This window comes from Silurus aristotelis (assembly GCF_946808225.1).
Source record: "Silurus aristotelis genome assembly, chromosome: 4".
NCBI classification, from domain to species: domain Eukaryota; kingdom Metazoa; phylum Chordata; class Actinopteri; order Siluriformes; family Siluridae; genus Silurus; species Silurus aristotelis.
The window spans coordinates 16,636,202-16,659,010 of NC_139577.1; the positions used below are offsets into that span (position 1 = coordinate 16,636,202).

A 22,809-nucleotide genomic window follows, 5' to 3' on the forward strand; every position below is an offset into this window, starting at 1 on the left:
TACAGTGTAAAACATTGTTTTATTTCAAATCAAAATGACAAACACATTTTTTTTCCCTTAATAAACTAAGTGTATCAGAAACTACACAGTAAATCTAGCTGAAAAAACAGTGATTAAAAGTCTATACAACATGGAATGTTAAAAACAAGCTCAGTCTAAGAACAAAAAAAATGGATCAAATGAACTTGGCCTACTCTAAATGAGTGTCAAGGTAACAGTGTAACATAAACGCATATAGTACGTCACCCACAAATACCCTTTTAATATACCTTCCGAATTTGTTCCGATACCCAAATAACTACAGCATCTTTAGTCAAACGGCACGTCAGCTGGAAAACGAGCCGAAATCCGGCTGTTAGCCTGGATGCTAACATCTGTCAGTTCAGTTTTCCATAAAAAAAATGGCCTACACAGAACTCACCAGATAAAACAGACTAGCATCCAAGCTATGCAAGCTACCAACAACAAGAACCCACTGCGCAATCATCACTTGACCTCCATCTTGGTCATTTCCTGCAGATAAATCCCGATGCTCTCGCTGTCAAACATCACAAAGTAAATGTTCTTCAGTGAGGATGTGGTTGCTGAAACAAAATGGTTCGAAATGGCCTTCAGTATCAGCTGAGCTGCAGTTTGCTTTGGGAAACCATTTCTGGAAGAAGAAGAAGAAGAAGAAGAAAAAAAAAAAAGATTGGAAGAGAGCTCTGTTTACAATCAAAAACAGAATGAGTCATTTGTCTATAAACATCACATGTTGATTTAAACAGAGATGACCACATCAAACAGTGCCATTTCGATTGCAGATGATAAATACAGGAAATTAGGGTAAAAGGCATGCTCAATTGTTCTTGGAGTAAACTGAGATATGAAAGAGTCCCATGTACTTATAAGCAGAACTATGAGCATTGTAAAACATTTTTGTGAACTTCAGCTGAAACCAAACAAAAAAACAAGCTTTCTGTAAGCAAAACATCTATCTATCTATCTATCTATCTATCTATCTATCTATCTATCTATCTATCTATCTATCTACACAAATCAGCTCATCATTGTACAGTGAATAAACCAATTTGTTATTACATCATTTACATTATATCTTCTTCTTCTTCTTCTTCTTTCGGCTGCTCCCATTAGGGGTCGCCACAGCGGATCATCCGTCTCCATACCACCCTGTCCTCTATATCTGCCTCTTTTACACCAACTACCTGCATGTCTTCCCTCACCACATCCATGAACCTCCTCCTTGGCCTTCCTCTTTTCCTCCTACCTGGTGGCTCCATCTTCAGCATTTTTCTACCAATATAATTCATGTCCCTTCTCTGCACATGTCCAAACCATCTCAATCTCGCCTCCCTCACCTTGTCACCAAAACATCCTACATGTGCTGTCCCTCTAATAAACTCATTTCTAATCTTGTCCATCCTCGTCACTCCCAACGAAAACCTCAACATCTTCAGCTCTGCTACCTCCAGCTCCACCTCCTGTTTTTTACTCAATGCCACTGTCTCTAATCCATACAACATCGCAGGTCTCACCACAGTCCTATAAACTTTCCCTTTCATTCTTGCAGATACCCTACTATCACAAATCACTCCTTTCACTCTTCTCCACCCACTCCACCCTGCCTGCACTCTTTTCTTTACTTCCCTAACACACTCTCCATTACTTTGCACTGTTGACCCCAGGTACCTGAACTCCTCCACCTTCTCCACCTCTTCTCCCTGCAACCGCATCACTCCACTGCCCTCCCTCTCATTCACACACATGTACTCTGTCTTACTCCTACTGACTTTCATTCCCCTTCTCTCCAGCGCATATCTCCACCTCTCCAGGCTCTTCTCAACCTGCTCTCTACTCTCACAACAAATCATTATATAATTATTATATAACCAGTTAAATAGAGGAAGGCCAAGGAGGAGGTTCATGGATGTGGTGAGGGAAGACATGCAGGTAGTTGGTGTGAAAGAGGCAGATGTAGAGGACAGGGTGGTATGGAAACGGATGATCGGCTGTGGCGACCCCTAATGGGAGCAGCCGAAAGAAGAAGAAGAAGATATACCCAGTAAAATAAGATGGGCACGTTGTTAATAATAATAATAATAATAATAATAATAATAATGGCTGGATGTTGTGATTTGTGCTTTGTATTGTACAGCTCTGCTCTTGTTATCACTTACATTATAGCAACTATACACAGCTCCCTCACCAGCCTCTCCTGTGCATCTCTCTTGAAGTTAATAACATGAACAGATGCAGCTTGCCATGTTACAGAGAAACTGCAAAATTCCTGAATCTTGTGTGACGAAAAACGTCAATGGACGGCTTTAAAAAAGTGCTGGAAAACCCCGACCAACACCCCTGTGATTTTTGATAAATAACCTTTCAAATGTATTGTTAGGCTCGGCGTATGTGGGATATCTGCTATATAGTCCCTGTGAATGAGTACAAAAATCGATTGACGACGGAATATACAGATTTCGCCACACGAGAATAAACGCAATCAAGAAAAAAAAATAATAATAAAATATAAATCTAATAGAGTATGAGCTTATGCTATGTTTTAACTGAATTTCATCTGTATGGAGATTCACCTTCCAGTAGGTAGAGAAGGGAAGGCCACAGACTTGAGCTTTTTCTCCTCTGCAGCAGACAGGCAGTTCTTCACTGTCTTCTCCAGCTGATCCTCGCACTTCTCAGAGCCCCACTGAGGGACGTTGCAGTGGATGATGAAACGTGCTGCCATCCCACTGGCCTGGCTAACTGCAACTGGGATGGCGAAAGCAAAAAAAAATCATAATAAATGAGCGCTCACAACCGTTTGCAAAGAGGAAACTATAGACTGGGCATTAAATAGACTATGAACCCACTCCCTCTGTATGAGTGTGTAAATTCTACCTGACGCAACCTCCAAAGGGCCTTGTGTTTTCCGCAGTTCTTTTACAGCTTCCAAGAAATCTTTCCCTCCAGCCTTCTCCAGTGCGTTACCTGCAGCACATGGTAGAGATATACAGACAATCCTTATACGTCCATTTAAACAGGAATTATGATGCACTCTGTGCTACTCTTCCAAGTATATGACCAAAAAGACTAGATGGAAAAAGTTATTTATTGAAGTTTTAGACCTGTGTGATCAATAAACAATAATAAGCAGTTCCTCCAGTGCCACCACAATCCCTCCTTATTATCCTAGATGCCCTTTCCAAAACCCATCATCACGGCTCGCAGTTTGCCTTCATTAAACTGATGTGAAACTAAAGTAACCAGAAGCATGTGTATTTTTTTTTTTTGCTGTATTTTTAGCTGAAGAAGCAGCGTCATAACAAGGAACCCGAAATGTCGGCCAAACCGTATGTTTTCAATTCTCCATCGTTTTCTCGCCGACTTACCAATTCCATCCTTCAGATCGATCTCTGCATTTGTGGGATTAATAATTCCCTCAACTTTGATGGTTCCAATTTTGCTGATGTCACTCTCTGCAAGGGACAACTGAAACAGGAGACAGATGGCATGCATATATTTTTTTGACCAGTATATTATATTCTGCTAATACATACTTCGTTAAAATACCCATGAACACTAATCTGTGCAGAGAGTTCACATTCGTCTGGATTACAATAACACTAATACATATTGTTCCAGACAGTAATTGTATTGCTCTTAAAGGAAATCAGCACGAATTATTAAACATGATTAGAACTTTTAAAAACGAGCAAAAGTATTCAGCCACTTCTGACCAGTAATCAGTATAAACATTTGCTGCAATAACAGTTTTAAGTCTTTTAGGATGAATTGCTTTGCCCACTGTTTGGGACTGATTTGCACCCATTCTTCTATTCTGGGAGGTTTGTTCCAGGTTGGATGGATGTTTTGACTGCGATTTTTAAACAGTACCACAGATTATAAATGGGTTTCAGACTTTAAATTTGACTATCCACCATGGTTTTGTATTTAGTACTACTGTCCTTTTGAACGGTGAAGGTTTTTCCTCACTGCATGAGCAATCTGCAGCAGACCATCCCATTCTCTATTCAGTTTTGACAAGAAGCCCAGGTTCCTTGGAAACAAAATGTACATTTACGACATTTATCGGACGCCTTTATCCAGAGCGATGTACGAAAGTGCTTTGGAGACTATCAATGAATAAATCAAAACTGATTCACTCGGTTGCAAACTTATATCACTGGCCTGAAATTTAGTAGGGAGGAATTACAGCACACGCTATTTTTTTTCATATCATAAAGACATAAAACAAACGGGGGGAAATAATGTGCTAGTTCAAGTGTTTCAGGAAGAGGTAGGTCTTCACCTGTCGTTCGAATGTCTTGAATGACACAGCTGTTTTTAAAATAAAGTTTGTTAGTGAAAACATAGTTTTAAATGTTATTCCTAACGTTCCTGAACAATCGCTCCTGCTGCGGATTCCCGGAAATTTGAAGATAATCCGCAACGTGCTGTTAGTTAGGTTCCAATATGAGAACCCGCAAATTTTCCGAGCCGCGGGTTCTGAACGGCGGATTATCGGGAGTTGACTGTACACCCACCTCTTATGCTGAGAGAAGGAGTTGAGCAGTGCTAGAAGAGTATGGATCTCCAAATGCATCTCCAAAGCATGATGCTGCCTTTGCCATCCATATATCACTATGTGGGTGATGTTGCCCAAACACACTGAATCTCAATGTTGGTCTCATCAAACCAACAAAAACCTACATTTTCACTGGGTCACTTTTGCACTTTCATATGTTTTTTTTTTACCAGTGGTTTCTTTCTAACCACCCTCAGTTCACAATGGCATACTGTAGCTCCTTCAGAGTGACTCTTGGCCTTATGTTTTGTGTGATGTCTAGGTAGCTGAATACTTTTACAAGCCACTGTATAAATTACATTGTTAATGGATGAGTAAGTGACAGTTATATAAACTGTCAAATCAATACCTTTTGTCCAAGGAACAAACTCTTTGCTGCGAGAACAGTGAATCCCTCTCCTGGTCCATCCTCCATTGTGCTGTTGGTTCCGTCTTTGTCATTGTCTGCGCTCTTCTGCAAACAGCCAAAGTAAACATAAGTATCTCCGTTACAAAATACGTGTTCAAATGGCATAAAGAAACTAAATAGTGTAGTATAAAAGCGTTTCTCGGAATCAGTCACAAGTGTGAACGCGTAAAGCTGTTCCTTGTCGAGAGAAGGTAGCACTGAACTGACCCTTGGTTTACGACCTGGTTTCCCTCTGCTCTTTTTGGACCTCTTGCTGCTCTTGACCTCTTTGTCTGTCTTCTCTGGCGCCGTTGTCTGTGAGTCCACCTTCACTCTTCCTCCTCTCTTCTTGGAGAGCAGCTCAGGGTGGATACGAGGCAGGACGCCGCCATTGGATATGGTAACCCCTCTGAGTAGCTGCAGAAAACCACATGAAAATGCAAGTTACATCTTGTCTTGAACTGTATGTGAACGCAAAAACTATAGTCTTTAATTGTTGGATTGCTACAGTTAATCACACACTCCTTATTTTATTCTATCATTCTATTAAGCATAGAACACTAATCTGGCCTGTTTTAATTAAGATCCTGGATTAAAGGTAGCAAATAGGAGGGATACCAGAGTATATTCCATCTTATACTCAGACCACCTTACATGTACCGTATTTTCCGGACTATAAGCCGCTACTTTTTTCCCACGCTTTGAACCCCGCGGCTTAAACAACGAAGCGGCTAATTTATAGATTTTTCCTGGGTTTTTCCCGGTTTTACAAGTTTCAAGCCAAAAAACTGAGCCCCATAACATTAGACCAATGAAATTGCCGAACGGTTTCAGGTGAATCCTAAATATGGATGCGGTTCCTCTCATGTTTGACCTGCCTCTCACTCTGCCTCTCTCTCAGGACTGTCAACAGGAAATGCGGATCATTCGTCATGCTGAAAACAACCGGGGATGAAAAAAACGCACTTCACCTGTGTTCTGAGCTGCACGGCATCGAGAGAAAAGCTGCACCGATGGTGATTTTTAAACGCACGACGATGCCAAAAGATAAACTCTCGAGAGAAATAGTTGTGAAAGGAAGGAGGAAGACAGTGAACAATGACTTTCTTGGTAGGCTACTGTTTAGATACAAGCCGTGTAACAGACACTGTCTTTCGTTAAAGCCTGTGTAAAGTTCATTAGTTTCAGTGTAGACACCTGCGGCTTATAGACAGGTGCGCCGTATTTATGTTCAAAATAAAAATCTTTGTCAAATTTAGTGGGTGCAGCTTATATTTGGGTGCGCTTAATATTCCGGAAATTACGGTAAATACTTGCGACAGCATGTATGGTTTAAACTCTCTTGCTATATTTTACCCTTGGACAATTTTATCTCCACTAAGCTACCATTGTGTGATATATTACTGCTACAGACCTGAATAATTTCTTTTGATAGGGTTGTTTAAATATGATAAACAGGTAACAATATGCTATTTTCCATAACATACTGTCAATAAACTATGATAAATTATCATTCTGCAAAGTGCCTATGCTCATAACACCACTAAGAACAATTTGGGGTTCTGGGTTTATTTTGAGTGATAATAATAGACTTAACAAATATAATAAGAAACTGTTTTGATAGGATAAAAACTTCACCTAAAAAGCTCTGTCCACTGGGCTATCGGTGTCAAAATCATGTGCATGTAAATGTGATTTAAAATTGTTTCATACTTTTGTTATGGTGTTATTGCTATATATACGAGTTGCCAGTTACATGTGTATTAACTGTACCAGAGTCACATGTATATTAACTGTTTATGTCTGGAGTAGAATAAAAGGTATTTAATAGGTAGAAATTTCATTCATACAAATTTCATTCACATTCACCTGTGGAATAAAAGCAGCACTGCAACAAACAAACGCTGCTTTCACCATTCTGAAACAGGAAGGAGGATGTACGACCATTCTTCTAAGGTGTACTTTACCTGGTTAAGCTCTTCGTCGTTAGCCACAGCTAACTTGATATGCCGTGGGGTAATTCTGCCTTTCTTGTTGTCTCTGGCCGCATTACCAGCCAGTTCCAAAATTTCAGCTAAACGTGATGAAAATAATGACACATTTATATGCATTTATAATCATCTCCATATACACAGAAAAAAACTGCAGTGTATATTCAGAGGATATAAAAAAGTCGACACACACCGGCAAGATTTTGTTATTTAAAAAATAAAATTAAGATAAATCAAGTCAGATTCTCATCCACTTTTAATGTGATATAACAAAATTGAATTAAAAAGAAAAGAAAAAATAGAAAGGGTTTGGGGGAGGAATTACAATAAACTGTTTGCACTAGTGTGTACACCTCAAAATACTTTGTTTAAACAGTTTTGGCTTGTAATAAGCACTCTTTTTTTTTAATTATTTTTTTTTTTGTTAAAAGTCTTCCGACTTTGTACATTTTGAATTTGATTTCATGTTTGCTTGCAAATATGTTATTTAGATCTATCATTTTTTGAGAGGATCTCCTGTGTACATCCCTCTTCAAGTCCTGCCACAGGTTCGGTATTATTCTGGTGGGTGTGGTGTGATTTGAGTGATAAGATGCTTTTATTTAATTTTGACAAACACATGTTTTACAGTTATGCCCCAAATGTAATACGTAGGACTCCTCACACCATCACACATTTGCAACATAGGACAATTTGTGTTGATTTAAACCGGCTTGTGTTTTATTTATTTATTTATTTTAATTGAGAGGGCACAAGAAGCAGTTTCCTGCAGCTCAGTTGAATGTTACATTAGGCAGTCTCCCTAAAATGTTTTTTTCCCCCCTGTCCTTTGTTAAATTTTGGATAACGATGGCCTTTTACCGTATTCCATGGTACATTTGATGTTTTGGAAATTCTTTTGTACACCTCTTCGAATTGTTATCTGGCACTGAGATCCCATAAATGCTTTGTAAACTCTCTCTAGACCAGGTTTTTGCAATCATACAAAAACAGCTGATAATCAGAATCACTTCATTTCTAAACACATTTTTTTACTTTTTTTGTTTTTCAATTAAATTGCTATTATTAAGTTGCTATATTACATTAAAAATCCTAATCTGCAATTTTAACAGGTGTGTGCAGACATTATTAGATAGATAGATAGATAGATAGATAGATAGATAGATAGATAGATAGATAGATAGATAGACAGACAGACAGACAGACAGACAGACAGACAGACAGACAGACAGACAGACAGATAGATGTCTCCGTGTATGCCTGCCCTCACCTGCCAGGTACTCAATGACAGCTGCCATGTAAACAGGAGCGCCCATACCGATGCGGTACTTATGAGTCCCTGTGCGTAAGTACCTCATCATCCTCCCTACAGGAAAGATAACGCCAGCTCGGGCTGAGCGTGACAGCTTGGTGGTCTTCTTTTTTCCTCCTCTGGCTGACATTCTGCTTTACATGCAATCAAGAGGAGAAAAAAAAACAAACATAATAAAAAGACATTTGCCTTTTGGAGTCTGAGCACAAATTTAAGCGTACACATTAAACATAAAATAAAAATGAAATGGGTACCTGTTTTTTTTTGTGTTTGTTTTTTGGTTCACAGTGTCACTGGATAATCACCTATTCGAAATACAGATACATGCGATCAATCAATGGACGAGCAGAATATTTTTTTTTTGCTATTTTAATCTTTTCAAGCAATATTGATTATTGAGCACAATTATGATTTTACACCATTCTTTTCTTGTTGGATGGGGAAAATACATTGTGGTAGCAATGGCCATGGTTTTAAAAGATAATACTGAAAAATGCATTATTATAAGGTATTTCTTTCTTCAAAACATTTAGACATTTCTATTTGTAATTGCACTAAATAAAGGATAATAATGATTGAGTATAGAGAGCTCATCACCTGTCGGCTGGCATTACAGCCAATACATAATTCATTGATCTGGACACTGTATACATATCAGCTCTTTTTTTTTCATTTGACGTCGCAGGTTAATATTCTTGCTTGACATAATAAATACCTATTGTGTAATGTGATATATACATAGATAATAAACTCATAATAAATGACAGTGAGAGAACACCGTTAATACACTGAGCGACACCGTTAATGCGCGACTGAATAACAGACATTGATCATCTACTGCTGCTGCAGCGGCTTCACACAGAGACACACACTTAAAGCGAAATCACCTTTTTTTTTTTTTTTACAAATACCATACAGGGAAATAAAACGTCCTGGGATTGTGGGGTCTGTTTAAATTATTAAAATGACAAAAAGCGAATATTATTAATAAAAAAAACCCGAGTTAGCTGCAGAAAACGGCGTCTCCTTTGCTAACTCGGAGGCAGCCGGGTCGAGCTGCAGTCGCTACGTTGGCGCCATGGAGAAGCGCCGCTCAAACCGTGCGCACAGAAACCCGCGGTGGGGGAAAAGGCCTTCGTCTATTAACTTTACCGCTTTACATGACAAACAACAGTGTGTCCGCGACCGGATTTATCAAAGCGACACGCTTTAAAGAGGCCGAAAGCGGTGCGTTTTTTTTAAAGCCGCTCCGCCCACGAACTAACCCCCATTTTGTTTCTTCGCGGCCGCCGTGTACAGTAGCGCTCGGGCTCAGGGCTTGATCCGCTCACACGGAGAGAGGAACCCGTCCCTCCATCGCAACCCTATTAACCAACCGTGCGTTATTGTTTGCTGGAATTTACCTGTTGTCTTTCTATTCAACGCGACATATAAACCACAGATATGCCTTTTGACGCTCCTGCAAGCAATTCTTGCTCTTATCCGTGTTCTGTGCCCTTATGCTGAGCTCCTCTTCTTCTCAAAAAAAAAAAAAAAAAAAAAAAAAAAAAAAAAAAGGGATAGCAAACTGGAGCCAGTAGCAGTGTACCGGCGATGGAGGCAGGCTCATGCTCCCGATGCTCCTGAGGGGAAAGATAGAGCAAAAGGCCCCCAAAAATACATAGTAAAATAACCTCCAATTAAAAAAAATATTGAGTATTTTTACCTCCCGAATCCGTTTTTTTGTTTATTTTTATTTATAAACGTCCAAATATGCTCCTAATTGAGTATATATTTCTCTACAATAATTCGAAAGTTTCTGATTTCGAACTAAATCCACGGTTTTCATCCATCATTCCTTTTAAAAGAGTAACATTTGACACATTTTACACATGTTCACGCTATTCTCATTAAGTGTTCGATTTTAATGAGTGTATTGTAGCATACTGTAAAATGTATATAAGAATTTTGTCTACTCTTTGGCTTATTGTTGCCTACATAAGTCTTAAAGGGATATTGCAGTTCTTTGGTAGGACATGGATGAGGAGATTGTAGCACTGAAGTGTGCAGTAGGAACAACAGACTGGTTCAAGGTGGAGGATGGACCGCATCAAGGATCGGCTCTGAGCCCTTTCCTGTTTGCAGTGGCGATGGACAGGTTGACGTACGAGGTCGGACAGGAGTCTCCATGGATTATGATGTTTGCGGATGATATTGTGATTTGTGGTGAGACTAGGGAGCAGGTTGAGAAGAGCCTGGAGAGGTGGAGGTACGCGCTAGAGAGAAGGGGGATGAAAGTCAGTAGGAGACAAAGTACATGTGTGTGAATGAGAGGGAGGGCAGTGGAGTGGTGCGGTTGCAAGAAGAGGTGGAGAAGGTAGAAGAGTTCAGGTAGCTGGGATCAACAATGCAAAGTAATGGAGAGTGTGTTACAGAAGTGACGAAAAGAGTGCAGGCAGGGTGGAGTGGGTGGAGAAGAGTGGCAGGAGTGATTTGTGATAAAAGGGTATCTGCAAGAGTGAAAGGGAAAGTTTATAGGACTGTGGTGAGACCTGCGATGTTGTATAGTTTAGAGACAGTGACATTGAGTAAAAGACATGAGGTGAAGCTGAAGGTAGCAGAGCTAAAGATGTTGAGATTTTCCTTGGGAGTTATGACAGGATTAGAAACGAGTTTATTAGAGAAACAGCACATGTAGGATGTTTTGGAGACAAGGTGAGGGAGGCGAGATTAAGATGGTTTGTACATGTGCAGAGGAGGGACATGTGGTATATCAGTAGGAGAATGCTGAGGATGGAGCTGCCAGGAAGGAGGAGAAGAGGAAGACCAAGGAGGATGTGGTGAGGGATGTGGTGAGGGAAGACATGCAGGTAGTTGGTTTGAAAGAGGCAGATGTACAGTAGAGGACAGGGTAGTATAGAGATAGATGATCCGCTGTGGCGACCCCTAATGGGAGCAGCCAAAAGAAGAAGAAGATTACAGTTCTCTGGTGCACATCTGAAGATTTCCTTCAGAGGGCAGTAGATAACCACTAAGTGTTTGTAAGCACTTTGACACATTTGTCTGTGGTTCTCAATTAGATTTCTAGCTTCCTCTGCCTTGACTCAGTGTACAGTGTACAGTGTACAGTGTAACGCAGGACCCTGACTCACTACACTTTGGGACAATCAATTTCCAGTGACATGACTCAACAGTCACAGTACAAACCCAAATATAGAAACTATGAAATATCTGAGTCATATACTTTCATGGTTCTTCAATTATGATTGTTCAATAGCTAATGGATGTTTTATTCAAATCATAGAAACATTTAAAAGGGGTCAGACTCACTGTTTAAAAGACTTAAGCAAACCATATAGAAAGAATGTAATATAGTTGAGAGGATATCAGGATACTTATATTTGTGGACAAAGTTGACAAAGAGATTGTCCAACTTTTTTTTAAGCATGCTTCAGAAAAGATGTTATTTCCAGTAGGGGAATATAATGAGCGTTGATGAATAAGTGCAGAGTTATACCTTGCCTTCTTGTAAATTACAGTATATGCTAAAAGTATTTTAATTTCATGCATTTTCAAATTATTTCTAATATGCAGTGGAATGCTTGTGATAACACATTTAAGGAGTAAAATGGATTATACTGAATTGAAAAGGGAAGGTCTCTCTTTATCTTTTTTTTTAGTCCAGTCCAATCCAATTCATTCAAATCTCTACCAGAATCAAATCATCAGACAGAAGGATATGAAGAGACTTGTCCAGATGGCTGTTATAAGATCCAATGAGAAAGGAAGCAGACAATTCTGGGCCTAAAATTAGGCTTAGTCATAGAGGAAGACAACGAAGTGCACCGTATAGTGAAATCTGTAATACTCATTGTGTGGTAGATTCTAGCACAGAGGATGTCTGGCAATGAGTTCCCCAGCCATGCTCTTCTGGGGACATTTTTTGGGGGTAAGTGCGCATCTTGCTTTTGAAAGGGTCCAGGGCTGCGTCGGGAAGTGGGGCATGCACTCTTACTCAGCAGCTACAGACCGAATTGTCTAAACACCTGGTTTAAGCAGTCTAAACAAAAAAGTCTGCTGATGATTGCCCTTAGTCCACAGGGACCCCAGAGGCACCAGCAACACCCACGTTTATTCAGTGGAGTTGACAGAGAGTAGAATGTAACTCATCACTGTGTTCTAAATGAACAACATTTCAATTTTGTACGTGTTCTTTAGTTTTTCCAACCCTAGTAAGTAAAAAGAATGTTCTGTTAGTTTCATGTTCTAGTTAATATTTTTAGACTTTTCTGAGTATTTGTTGGAAAACTAGTTTAATTAAGCAATTGCGCAAATATATATAGCGATTGAATGTAACAGATACAGTATGCATAAACTTTTACACATGGTTATGGATCATACTGTTCCCATTTAGAAATATGTATTTGTGTGATGCAGGAAATCTTGAGGAAGAATAATTCCCCTGGTGGGATATACCTCCCTTTGAGAGTGAGTGAAAGAAAGCACTGTGTTTCCTCTATGTGTGTGTTTACACACATCTATCATATTAAACTGGCCACAGGTCCTGTTCACACTCATACACACTGCTTTTTTTAACTGAAAAAGTTGCAGCAAGAGAATAGCACAGAATTCAATTTTCCAGTGTTGTAATATAAGGGCAACAAAAACATGCAAGACACAGTATTCAATTATTTATTAACCAAGGATTTTAATATAATTTACAGCATCAATGTTATAAATGAATGTAGTTTATTTAACCCAGTTTAACCCAGTCTGGGTATTCCACAATAAATTGAATGGTAATTGTACTGCAATTAAGAATAGCTGTTGTTATTCACTACCATTTTACGTTTTACCATTTTACTTTTCCTATCTGGTGATCTGCCCCTGCAGCCATGGATGGGATTCAAGTTGTTTTCTATAAGCATTTGAAAAAGTCCCAAACCACAATTAGCTGTGCGGAAAGTTTTGTCGATTGCATACGTGTAGAATGCATTTAACTTTCATTAAAGTCATTTATCGGCCAGATAGAAATGCACAAGAGCATTTAATTTGTATTATTTCAATCATGCTATTGGAAACAAGTAGATATAATATTCACTGTATGTGTATACTCGATATACAGAGACAACTGGGAGATTGAGTTTTATTAATTCATTTAACTTTTATTCATCTTCAGTAACCTCTTTATCCTGGTTAGGGTCACAGTGGATCTGGAGCTTATCATAGGAAAAGTGATCAGGAAGTGAGAACACAACCTTCACGGAACACTAGTTCATCAGAGGGCACCATACACATGCGCACCTCATACCAAATTCAATTTAGCAGAGACAATCCACTTAATGGTGTATTTTTGTTAGGTGGGGGAACCTTGAGGAACCCAATGCAGCCATAGGAAGAACATGTGAAACATGCACAGAGAGTAACCCAAGCTCAGGATCAAACTGGAGATGTAGATAGATAGATAGATAGATAGATAGATAGATAGATAGATAGATAGATAGATAGATAGATAGATAGATAGATAGATAGATAGATAGATAGATAGATAGATAGATAGATAGATAGATAGATAGATAGATAGATAGATAGATAGATAGATAGATAGATAGATAGATAGAACTTTATTGTCATTGCATAGTACATGTACACAGCAACGAAATGCAGTTTGGCATCTACCAGAAGTGCAAAATGTAGCAGTCGTGCAAAAGTGCAGACAACTATCTAGCATATTTACAGCAGTGGTATATATGAAAGTATATACAGTGAATAAATATAAAGGCTAATATAAAGAAGCTAAGAAACAGCAATGCTACCTACATACAGTACTGATAGGAATCTAATCACTAATCACTGGATTTTTTAAATAAAATGTTTAATGATACTCTACGTTAGAAATTAAACAGCAAGACTAATAGATGATAAATGTTTACAACTTTGTCAAACCCCTAAATCTAATCTGTAGACACATTGGAAATGGATAATGTTCAACATGGTTGTTAATTGGCAGCTTTGGGTACATAGAGTGCTGTACTTTTCTAAGACCTGATGAAACAGGCTTTATCACACTTTCAGCATTGTCACCTTGTTCAGGTATTTATAGGTTTAAGAATGCTATAGGCTAAACCGTTCGAGCTTGGAGTTTGATCTTCAGGATCAAACTCCAAACAGACTGTTCCAAGGACCATAGCGCTTCACTGTTGTTCAAAATCTCCATAAGTCCTGGTCAAACAAAGGAACTTAGAGTTGAAGAGTAGAAGGGAATTATAGAGAAGTAGTGAGAGAGGTCGGGGAGAGAGAGACAGGGTAAGGTTACAGTTAGACAAGGCTGTCGTGTCAAAATAGGCCCTCAAAGTGGCGACAAGCCCCAGGCCAGCGACCTTGCCCCTTTTGCCAAGCCCCGAATTCCTGGTGGGTATTTATAGAGATGGCATTTAAAGTTGGCAGCGCATCAACTTCTAGGCTTCTGCAGTATTTCCTGTTCCTGTTAAACATGGAGCTCTGGGACACAGACTTCCACAGAGACTGGGACAAAACCTGAGGACATCTAAAAATAAAAGATTTGGATTTCAGTATTCTCTTTCCGATTCAACACAAAAATTCGCATCCGTTTAAATGAATGTATGCAAAATCCTATACAAAACAAACGACACACATGCCATCACTTATAGACACGATAACGTACATCAACATTACTTTTATTTTTCATTCTATAAAAATTATTAGGTGTGGCATTAACTCAAATAAACACATTTAACATCCACCTCCATTATGTAACGTTTAAATCAGAAAGTTTCTTACCTTTGCTGAATATTAGCAGGAACAAATCTTATATGCCAGAACATTTCTTATGCACTTCTGCAGTGATCTCAGATGATGGCAGCCTAGAAGGGAAAAAACTGCTGCTTGATCCATAAGCCAAAGATTTATTTATCCTACCTGACATTGTCCATTAGTTTTGTCCAACTGGCAAAGTGGACTAAAGTTTGTAAAAATAATCTGTGATCAGAAAACATAAATATTAACCTGACGGTGCACACACATTTTAAGGAGACAAATTAAAAATGCAAGGAAAATCTCCCTTAGATGTTATGAGGCAGAAACCTTGGGAGGAACCAGACTCAAAAGTGGAACCCATCCTCATTTGGGTGACATCAAGAGTGTGATTATAAATCTTTCAACAATACAGAACACTGGAGAATGAGAATTAACATGAGCATCGGAATGTTCGATTGTAAGTAACGTAGAACTATCACTGTTCATTTACTTCCACCTGTGTTTATTTGTTGACACATCTGCCTTTGACATGACAATGCAAGGTAACACTCATAATCCATGTACACTATCCATCACAGAGTTCTGCAAACTATATGTCAGAGCCCTCAATGGCAGGACAAGAAAATGAGTCCTCCACCAAGTGTCTGGAGAAGTGTGTGTCACTCAGCATGTATCAGAGCAAGACTGGGCCATGGAGTAGGTCAGCTTCCTGGTGCAGTTCTGCATGCATCTGGAAAATGAGTCTTGCCCATAAATTGTAGGATAAGAAATGGAGGTCTATTGTAAAAAAAAAATTGTAAGCAGCAAGATATAGAATGGACTCCACAAATGCAGATGTTTCTTTCTGTAAAGTTTTTTTTTTTCAGGGCTGGCATCTGTTTTAATGCTTACATTTTCTATGCATGCATCTGTATACCATTGAGTTTTTCTATAATGAAATACATACTGTATATGATTAATCAAAGAGATTCATCTAATTTGAAGGAAAGTCAGGATCAAATAAGAGCACCAAGTACAAAGACGCACAATCTCCACACTTATTTAATATAATCCCATTTTTCACCTGGAGGAAAAAAAATAGATACACATAAAAAATAAAAAAACACATTAATAATTGGCTTTTTTGGAAACCCTGTGAAAAATGCAGCTGGTTTGTGAGAATAGAAATGCTAGATGTAATATATAACTGCCTGTGAGATGCAGTAATAACTGTTTATGAGACATGCAATGAGCACATCTATGCTTGGCATCAGCTGCTATTTCAAAAAATCTTTGTTTTGTTGTGTAAGAGGGGAAAAAAATGCCCTGTTTATTAAGCTTCTCAGGATGATCCTGTATGTCAGTATTTAGGCTTTTTGTTTATTGGCTGAACACTTTGATAGGCAGTCACCCCAACAACGCCGCATAGCAGTGTTAGATTTCAAAGCAATGCGGTACACTAGCTTTACATGTGTGCATCCCTTTGAAGCTTATAGCTAGTATCTGACTCAAACAATACTCGGTAAATACAGAGGCTTTACATCAGGTATTACCCAGAACCTTGGAGCAGGCTTTTTGTCTGTCCACATTAAAGACTAAAGACAGATGAATGGACACAGAGACAAATTCTATAATTATAACTGTGTGAAAAAAATCTAATCGTGTGTCATAGTTGTTAGTTATAGGTTGTGCCTGGACCGCGTGTATACTCTGCACTCTCTCTCTTGGATAATCACCATAAAGATTGACATCACTGTTCCTGGCTCAACAGGAGACATTCTTATATAAGTGTCCCAGCACCCCTGCCTGCTTGCACATACAAAGAAGAGGACATAAGCTACACTCGCTGTTTCTATTTTCCTTTTTTTAGCCATAACCACCCCCATGCTGCTTTTAAATCAGCATCGGAGGATGGGAGACACACCGAGAATGGAGGGGTGACTTGCTGACTGAGTAATTCAAGAGAAGTCCTTGACCACAGAGGGAGTGTGTTTATATATGCGCTGACCTGTGATCCTAGAAGAGGTTGCACCAAAACCCACTGTGGCCATCAGGCATCATCGTAATTCCTTAAAAGGCTGTAAACAAGTGCAAAGCAGGCATGCAGTGGCATTTTTATTCAGCCAGAGAAAGACAAATAGCTGCTCATGATGCACTTGTCACTCCAAAGGCTTTGTTACATAAAATAAAAAATAGAGTCTGCAGAATGTCGTCTGGTTTGAAAATATTAAAGAAATATAGAGAAATTGCTCAATCTACATTTTATTTCACTGCATAAATCTGGGACACAATGTGATACTGTGCGATACTGCCAGAAGATGAAATACGAAAAATAATAATAATAATAATGTAGACAATCTGAGTTTCAATTTGATTTTAAAATTTCAATCGGAATTTCAATACTTAATTCTTAAACAATAAAATAGATATAATAGAACAGGTATAATAGTAGCATACAATATACCATACTTTTCTTAAACATATGGTATGAAGTCATTTTCTGTGCTACCTGGTTCTCTGTAATATATTTAACCTGAGGGAACATATCATGAAACATTGCTTGATGAGAATTTATGCCACAGGAAGACAGGAAATAAAACAAGTTTGTTTTGCATATCATTGGATAAAACAAATGACATCAGATAATCCTTTTCGAATGAACTTCCTGTGCATATGATGGTAAAGCTTCTGGGCACAGTAAAGCCCTGCAGGCATTGATTTATGAATACAGCTGTGGATTAGTGGCAGAGACACCTGTCCTGTCCTCCATCAGCAGTAATTCCCACACTGCAGCACCCTGTGCTAACCTGGACAAGAATTTCACCCCACTGGCCTTTAAGGGCTAAAGGTGGAGGTTTTGTTGACTGTCCCATTGTGACAGTGCAGTGTATAAACAAATACAAAAGTGAGAAAAGCTCAATTTGAAAATTTTCAATAGACAAATCCCAATTATGGTCAGGCAAAAATATACCAGAGTGCGACAGTTCATTCTTAATGCGTAAATCCTGACAAGTAGTGCTTCACATTATAATTTTACCTTACGTCATGACATACACTGGTTCTGAACTAGAAGCAGTAAGAAAATAAATGCATACCATAAACCATAAAATTTTAATTACTTTATCTATGAGGAATGAATGGTCTATAAAGTGCTTGCACTTTGTAGCTGTAGTAACATTAACTAGTTACCTTGAGCTGAGGAACCCTATGTTAGCTGCAAGGGTAGTAACATAGTTTTTACAGTATGTTTCAGTAATCATTAGATGTAAAAAGTTACAACATTAACAGTATTAAATATTTGTCTGTGCAAATAAACAGAGGGTCTGCTTTTATTCTGCAAATAAACAATTTTTCAGTTTGGGTTTCCGTGCCCCCCTTTGGCTAGGCTTAGGGGAGTGTAGGAACAACAATCTTTTAGTTGTTGCAGGTTGTTTGGACAAAATAGTAAGAATAAGAGGTTAGAGTAGTTATTACTTTAATGGTCAAGTGTCAAAGTAATTAACATAAGAAAAAGGATTACTCCAGGCTGTATTTTGGAAGCTTAACCTAACTAACAAATAGCAACAGACTAAATGACTACACTAGGCTACGCTATGCCTCTAACTTAGGGTGTCTAAACAATGGTGATACCTACATGGTGGAATATAGGTGCATGCATGTTTTTACCTGTTCTCAAACCAGGTGAGCTAGTATAACAGGGGACCAAGCAAACAGGGCCACTAGCACAAACAGGGCCACTAGCACAAACAATTCTCTCTCCTTCTCCTTCTCCTTCCCCCAGGCAGGGCTTTAGGTGATTGCTTTTGAACTGTAGGCTTTGCCCCCTCTGGTCAGGCTCTTGCTCTTCATTGGTCTTTTTTTTCCAGGCCTCCATTACAATTACAAGGTAACTCCACCTATAGATATATAATGGTGGGGAATAGTAAAAAAAAAAAAAAAAACAGCACAGGCAGGTAACATTGAAAGATTAGCAACCGCACACAAAGACAGATAAAACTTTGTTGAATTGTAGATGAGGTGCAAGGTGAAAAATACTACATCTGGAATGAGTAAGATAAACAAATAATCGATCAGACAAACAAATAAATACACTTATTACCTCTTATTTGTTTGGTTTACAATACAAAATTGACATAAGGGAATAATTAGAATATAGAACTATGGCACGAGTATAAAAGGAGGAGGAGCGCATGAACAGTGAAAAAGAGAATAAGTAACTGAACAAAATCTAACTGAAATAAGTGTAGATTGTAAAAAAAAGTGTATGAATGTAAGAAAAAAATAGAACTTCTGCAATGCGACCTCATGAACATTTTGATCTTGGTTTCAGCTTTGCAAGTTGTATTGCATTAATGTAGTATTGTAGTGTGCATATTAGTTAACAAATGTTCAATAAAATACACACAATATGGCATTTTAGGCTAACAAATACTAGACATTTGACACTCAAATCCTGCAGCAGCATTACTTGTGGATGGTTGAAGAATGGTGGAATGGTTAAAGCTCTTTCTTGCTAATCAGAAGGTCATGGGTTCAACCCCCAGCATAGATGAGCTGCCACTGTTGGTCCCTTGAGCCAAGTCCTTAAACCTATCTACAGCAGGGGTTCCATGTCATGAGAAACCAGATGGTTTGACCCCCGGCTTCTTAGAAAGCTGAATTTTATTGTGGTGTAATGTGACAAATAATGACTTGATAGTGATTATCATATTCAACTCCTATGTCCATGCTTCCTGGTACCTATACTGACAAAAAGTTAACAGCCCTTGCATACTATTGCCAAAAAATATGGCAGTTGTGGAAATGATATATGCAAACCATTTTTCATTTTAGCCTCTTAATCTATGGCCTACCTCACAGACGATGTAAAAAAATTATTTTATCATTTGCTTCCCGCTACATTGTATTCTACTGTATCTGTTCCATTTTTAAAGAGGAATCCACATAGTTTAATCACTTCAGGTCTGGAAAAGATGCTTATGATGCAATATGTCAGACTTTAGACCCTGGATCTTACGTGTGGGTGTAATAAGCCTGCAAGCTACTGCAGAAACATTATTAAAGCTGAATTAGCCTTCAAGGATGACCAGCTCTCATTATAAGCAATTATTTGGTTCTTAGTTATATTAGATAATTTACTACCAGCTTATGTCCTGCCTATAAGACCTCTTTTGTGGTGGCCCTACCAGTTGTCTTTAGTGCTATAGATATTATTTAGCTTGGGTTATATGTTAAAAAAAGAAACAAGGAAATAATAAACTCCAGACTTAATAGATACATGCATTAATTTCTTCAATCTTAGAAATGTTTATTAAATAAAATGATTACATCTTTCACTTCCTCAAATGTGAAAGGTTTGTTTTATGTAGAATAAAATGGGCCATCCAAGGAGCATGCTTATCCATCATCAATTACTGCTATTTATTTATTTATTTATTTATTTATTTATTTATTTATTTATTTATTTATTTATTTATTTATTTATTTATTTATTTATTTATTTTTATCAAGGTTGTGGTTGAGCCAGACAATATATTCAGAATGGTGAGCACAAAGTGGAAGAATTCTGTTCACCACAAGGCATCCAAAAGAATTCACATACTCAGTCACACCCAAGGGACATGGGTCATTAATTTAGCATAGCCACCACCTACCCACACAAATAGAAAAATGGACATGTGAGCACGTACCATAGTACCTGTCTTCTTATTATTTGAATGTGAATTAAATTTAATTGAATTCTCTGTTATAAGGAGGACAATCTTAAACATGGATATGAATATGACTGACCTCTTTATATCAAATAAAGTTATAAATAGATATAAAATAGTGTATATTCTTTCATGTGTGCTGGATGTGCAAGCACCTTTGGACAACATCCTGTAAGTCAAGCCAGGAAAGTGCACTCTTTTATTTGACTTTCTTCCTGGCTTGAAAGCTGGTTCAAATAAGATTCCAACATGTTTAAATTGGAAAATTACGGTAGAAACTTGTAGAGTACAGGATCTCCAACTGGAGCCAACAGAGTACACTTTTCCACTTAGACCTACATATACAGTATGGCTTGTAATCATCTTGTGCATATTTGTTCCTCTAAACCTAAGCCATATCCACATATAATTAGATCAGTGTACAGCAAAAGGTTATGCTTCCGATCTCACTATAATTTTAAAATCATTGTGAAGATATACCCATCAGGCATGAACATTAAAACCACTGACGGCTAAAGTGAACAACATTAATTACACTGTCAAGGGTGGGATATATTAGGCAGCAAGAAAGGCAGCAAGGCCAAATTGTGATAGCTAGTTCATTGCATTTTCAAAATGTCAGGTCTGTGATTAGTACATACTAAAAGTGCTCCAAGGAAAGGACAACAGGGATCTTGTGACATAGTTGCAGACCAATAAGAGTGCCCATGCTGACCTCTGAAGTCTCCTACAATATCTATAGGAGCATTTGAAATGGGTGGTGGAAGATAGCAGTCAGGCCTGTTGAGACCTCTGACTGAGTGTGTGCATGTCAGGAAAGACATGGCAACAGTAGGCTATGCGCATTAGGAAGCGGGCAGATGGAGGAAGAATGCTAATGTTCTGCATTATTTCAGACAAAGTACATCACATTACCTGTTTTACCACAAAAATGCCCTCTGCCACACAAATTTTCCATCGATACTTTGAAGAACAATTGAAGGACAACAAAAATTCAAGGTGTTGACTTGACCTTCAAATTCCCCAAAACGTAAGCTGATGTGGCATCTGTGAGATGTACTAGGCAAACAAGTTTGACTCATGGAGGCCCCACAGGACTACACGATACCACATCACACCTTCAAAGGTCTGGGGAGTCCATGCCTCGACAGGTCAAAGCTGTTTTGGAAGCACAAGGAAGACCCACACAATATTAGGCAGGTGGTTTTAATGTTATGGCTCATCAGTGAATATCACAATTTGACATTTTCGCCATCTGGATTTGTTTTTGGACCCTGAAATAAAAAGCTCCAGCAATGGCTAATATCATTAAAAAAAATGGAAATAAAGACAACACTGGGATAATAGTTATAGGACTAGGATGTGACCTGTTCACCCAACTCAGTCTATCTGTCTGCTTTTCATCTCATTTATTTGTTTCACTTTGTGTGTTCCTCATCCTCCAAAATGACTAAGGCAGACATGTGGAATCTGGAAGAGGTATATTCTCTAAAAAACAGTATAGTGGTCACACACAGATGTTAAAACAGTTTTAGGATGTTGTGCATCACTACTTTAACCTGCTACTCAAAAAATAAAATTTTCAAGAACAGAATGATGATTAAAGATGAATCAAAGCAAACTTCAATCACACTTAAGATTTTAGAGCAATGACTGCAGGACAGGTTTATGATACTTTGTATTAATGTTTTACAAACATTAATAAATTGCAGATCCTCATCATGGATTTTTGTGCTGTAGTTAGAGAGATCACGTAACTTTTGCGTGCTGCTTAAATGGACAGTATATGGCTTTTCACTTCAGGATAAAATTCTCTGTTTATCACATGCATTTGTTTCCAGCATCAGGGTTTCCTACAATCTTTATGTTCCAACCTATTTTTCTACATCTTTTCAGACTTCTTCCCAAATGCTTGCTCCATATGCTGCCAGCTACCAAAGTCCTCCCTGCTCCCCTGTGCTATAATTACGGTCTGGGTAACATTTCAATAGATGTGCTTACTTGAAAGCTTTTCTGTTTCTTTTTGAAATGATATACTGCATGTCCCATGCCCCTTAGAACTAAGAGGGAGATGAAAGGTCTGTGCCAAG

At 38.3% G+C, this 22,809-nt stretch overlaps 1 protein-coding gene across 2 annotated transcripts; it reads right to left on the reverse strand.

The window, feature by feature from the left end:
- Window positions 1–9,825, reverse strand: macroh2a2 (macroH2A.2 histone). 2 transcript variants are annotated; one of them, XM_083540596.1, is made up of 10 exons: window positions 9,677–9,825; window positions 8,528–8,578; window positions 8,232–8,407; window positions 6,938–7,044; window positions 5,199–5,387; window positions 4,932–5,036; window positions 3,387–3,486; window positions 2,896–2,985; window positions 2,592–2,766; window positions 1–652 (listed from the first exon to the last, which is right to left on the reverse strand). In XM_083540596.1, the coding sequence occupies exons 3-10, from the start codon at window positions 8,401–8,403 to the stop codon at window positions 487–489; spliced, it is 1,104 nt and encodes a 367-aa protein (XP_083396722.1). In that variant the 5' UTR covers window positions 8,404–8,407; window positions 8,528–8,578; window positions 9,677–9,825; the 3' UTR covers window positions 1–486. The 2 variants fall into 2 exon arrangements, with proteins under 2 accessions (XP_083396722.1, XP_083396723.1); XM_083540597.1 differs by having other exon boundaries at window positions 8,232–8,404; window positions 9,677–9,824.
- Window positions 9,826–22,809: the final 12,984 nt, after the last annotated feature.

Bases quoted from the DNA above. Each gene is read 5' to 3' on its own strand.
- macroh2a2 (XM_083540596.1), bottom strand. From the start codon at position 8,403: ATGTCAGCCAGAGGAGGAAAAAAGAAGACCACCAAGCTGTCACGCTCA. The intron at 7,045-8,231 runs GTGAGGGCAGGC...CATCACGTTTAG, and splicing joins TGTCATTGAGTACCTGGCAG to CTGAAATTTTGGAACTGGCT. The intron at 5,037-5,198 runs GTCAGTTCAGTG...GGCTGTTTGCAG, and splicing joins AACCAGGTCGTAAACCAAGG to AAGAGCGCAGACAATGACAA.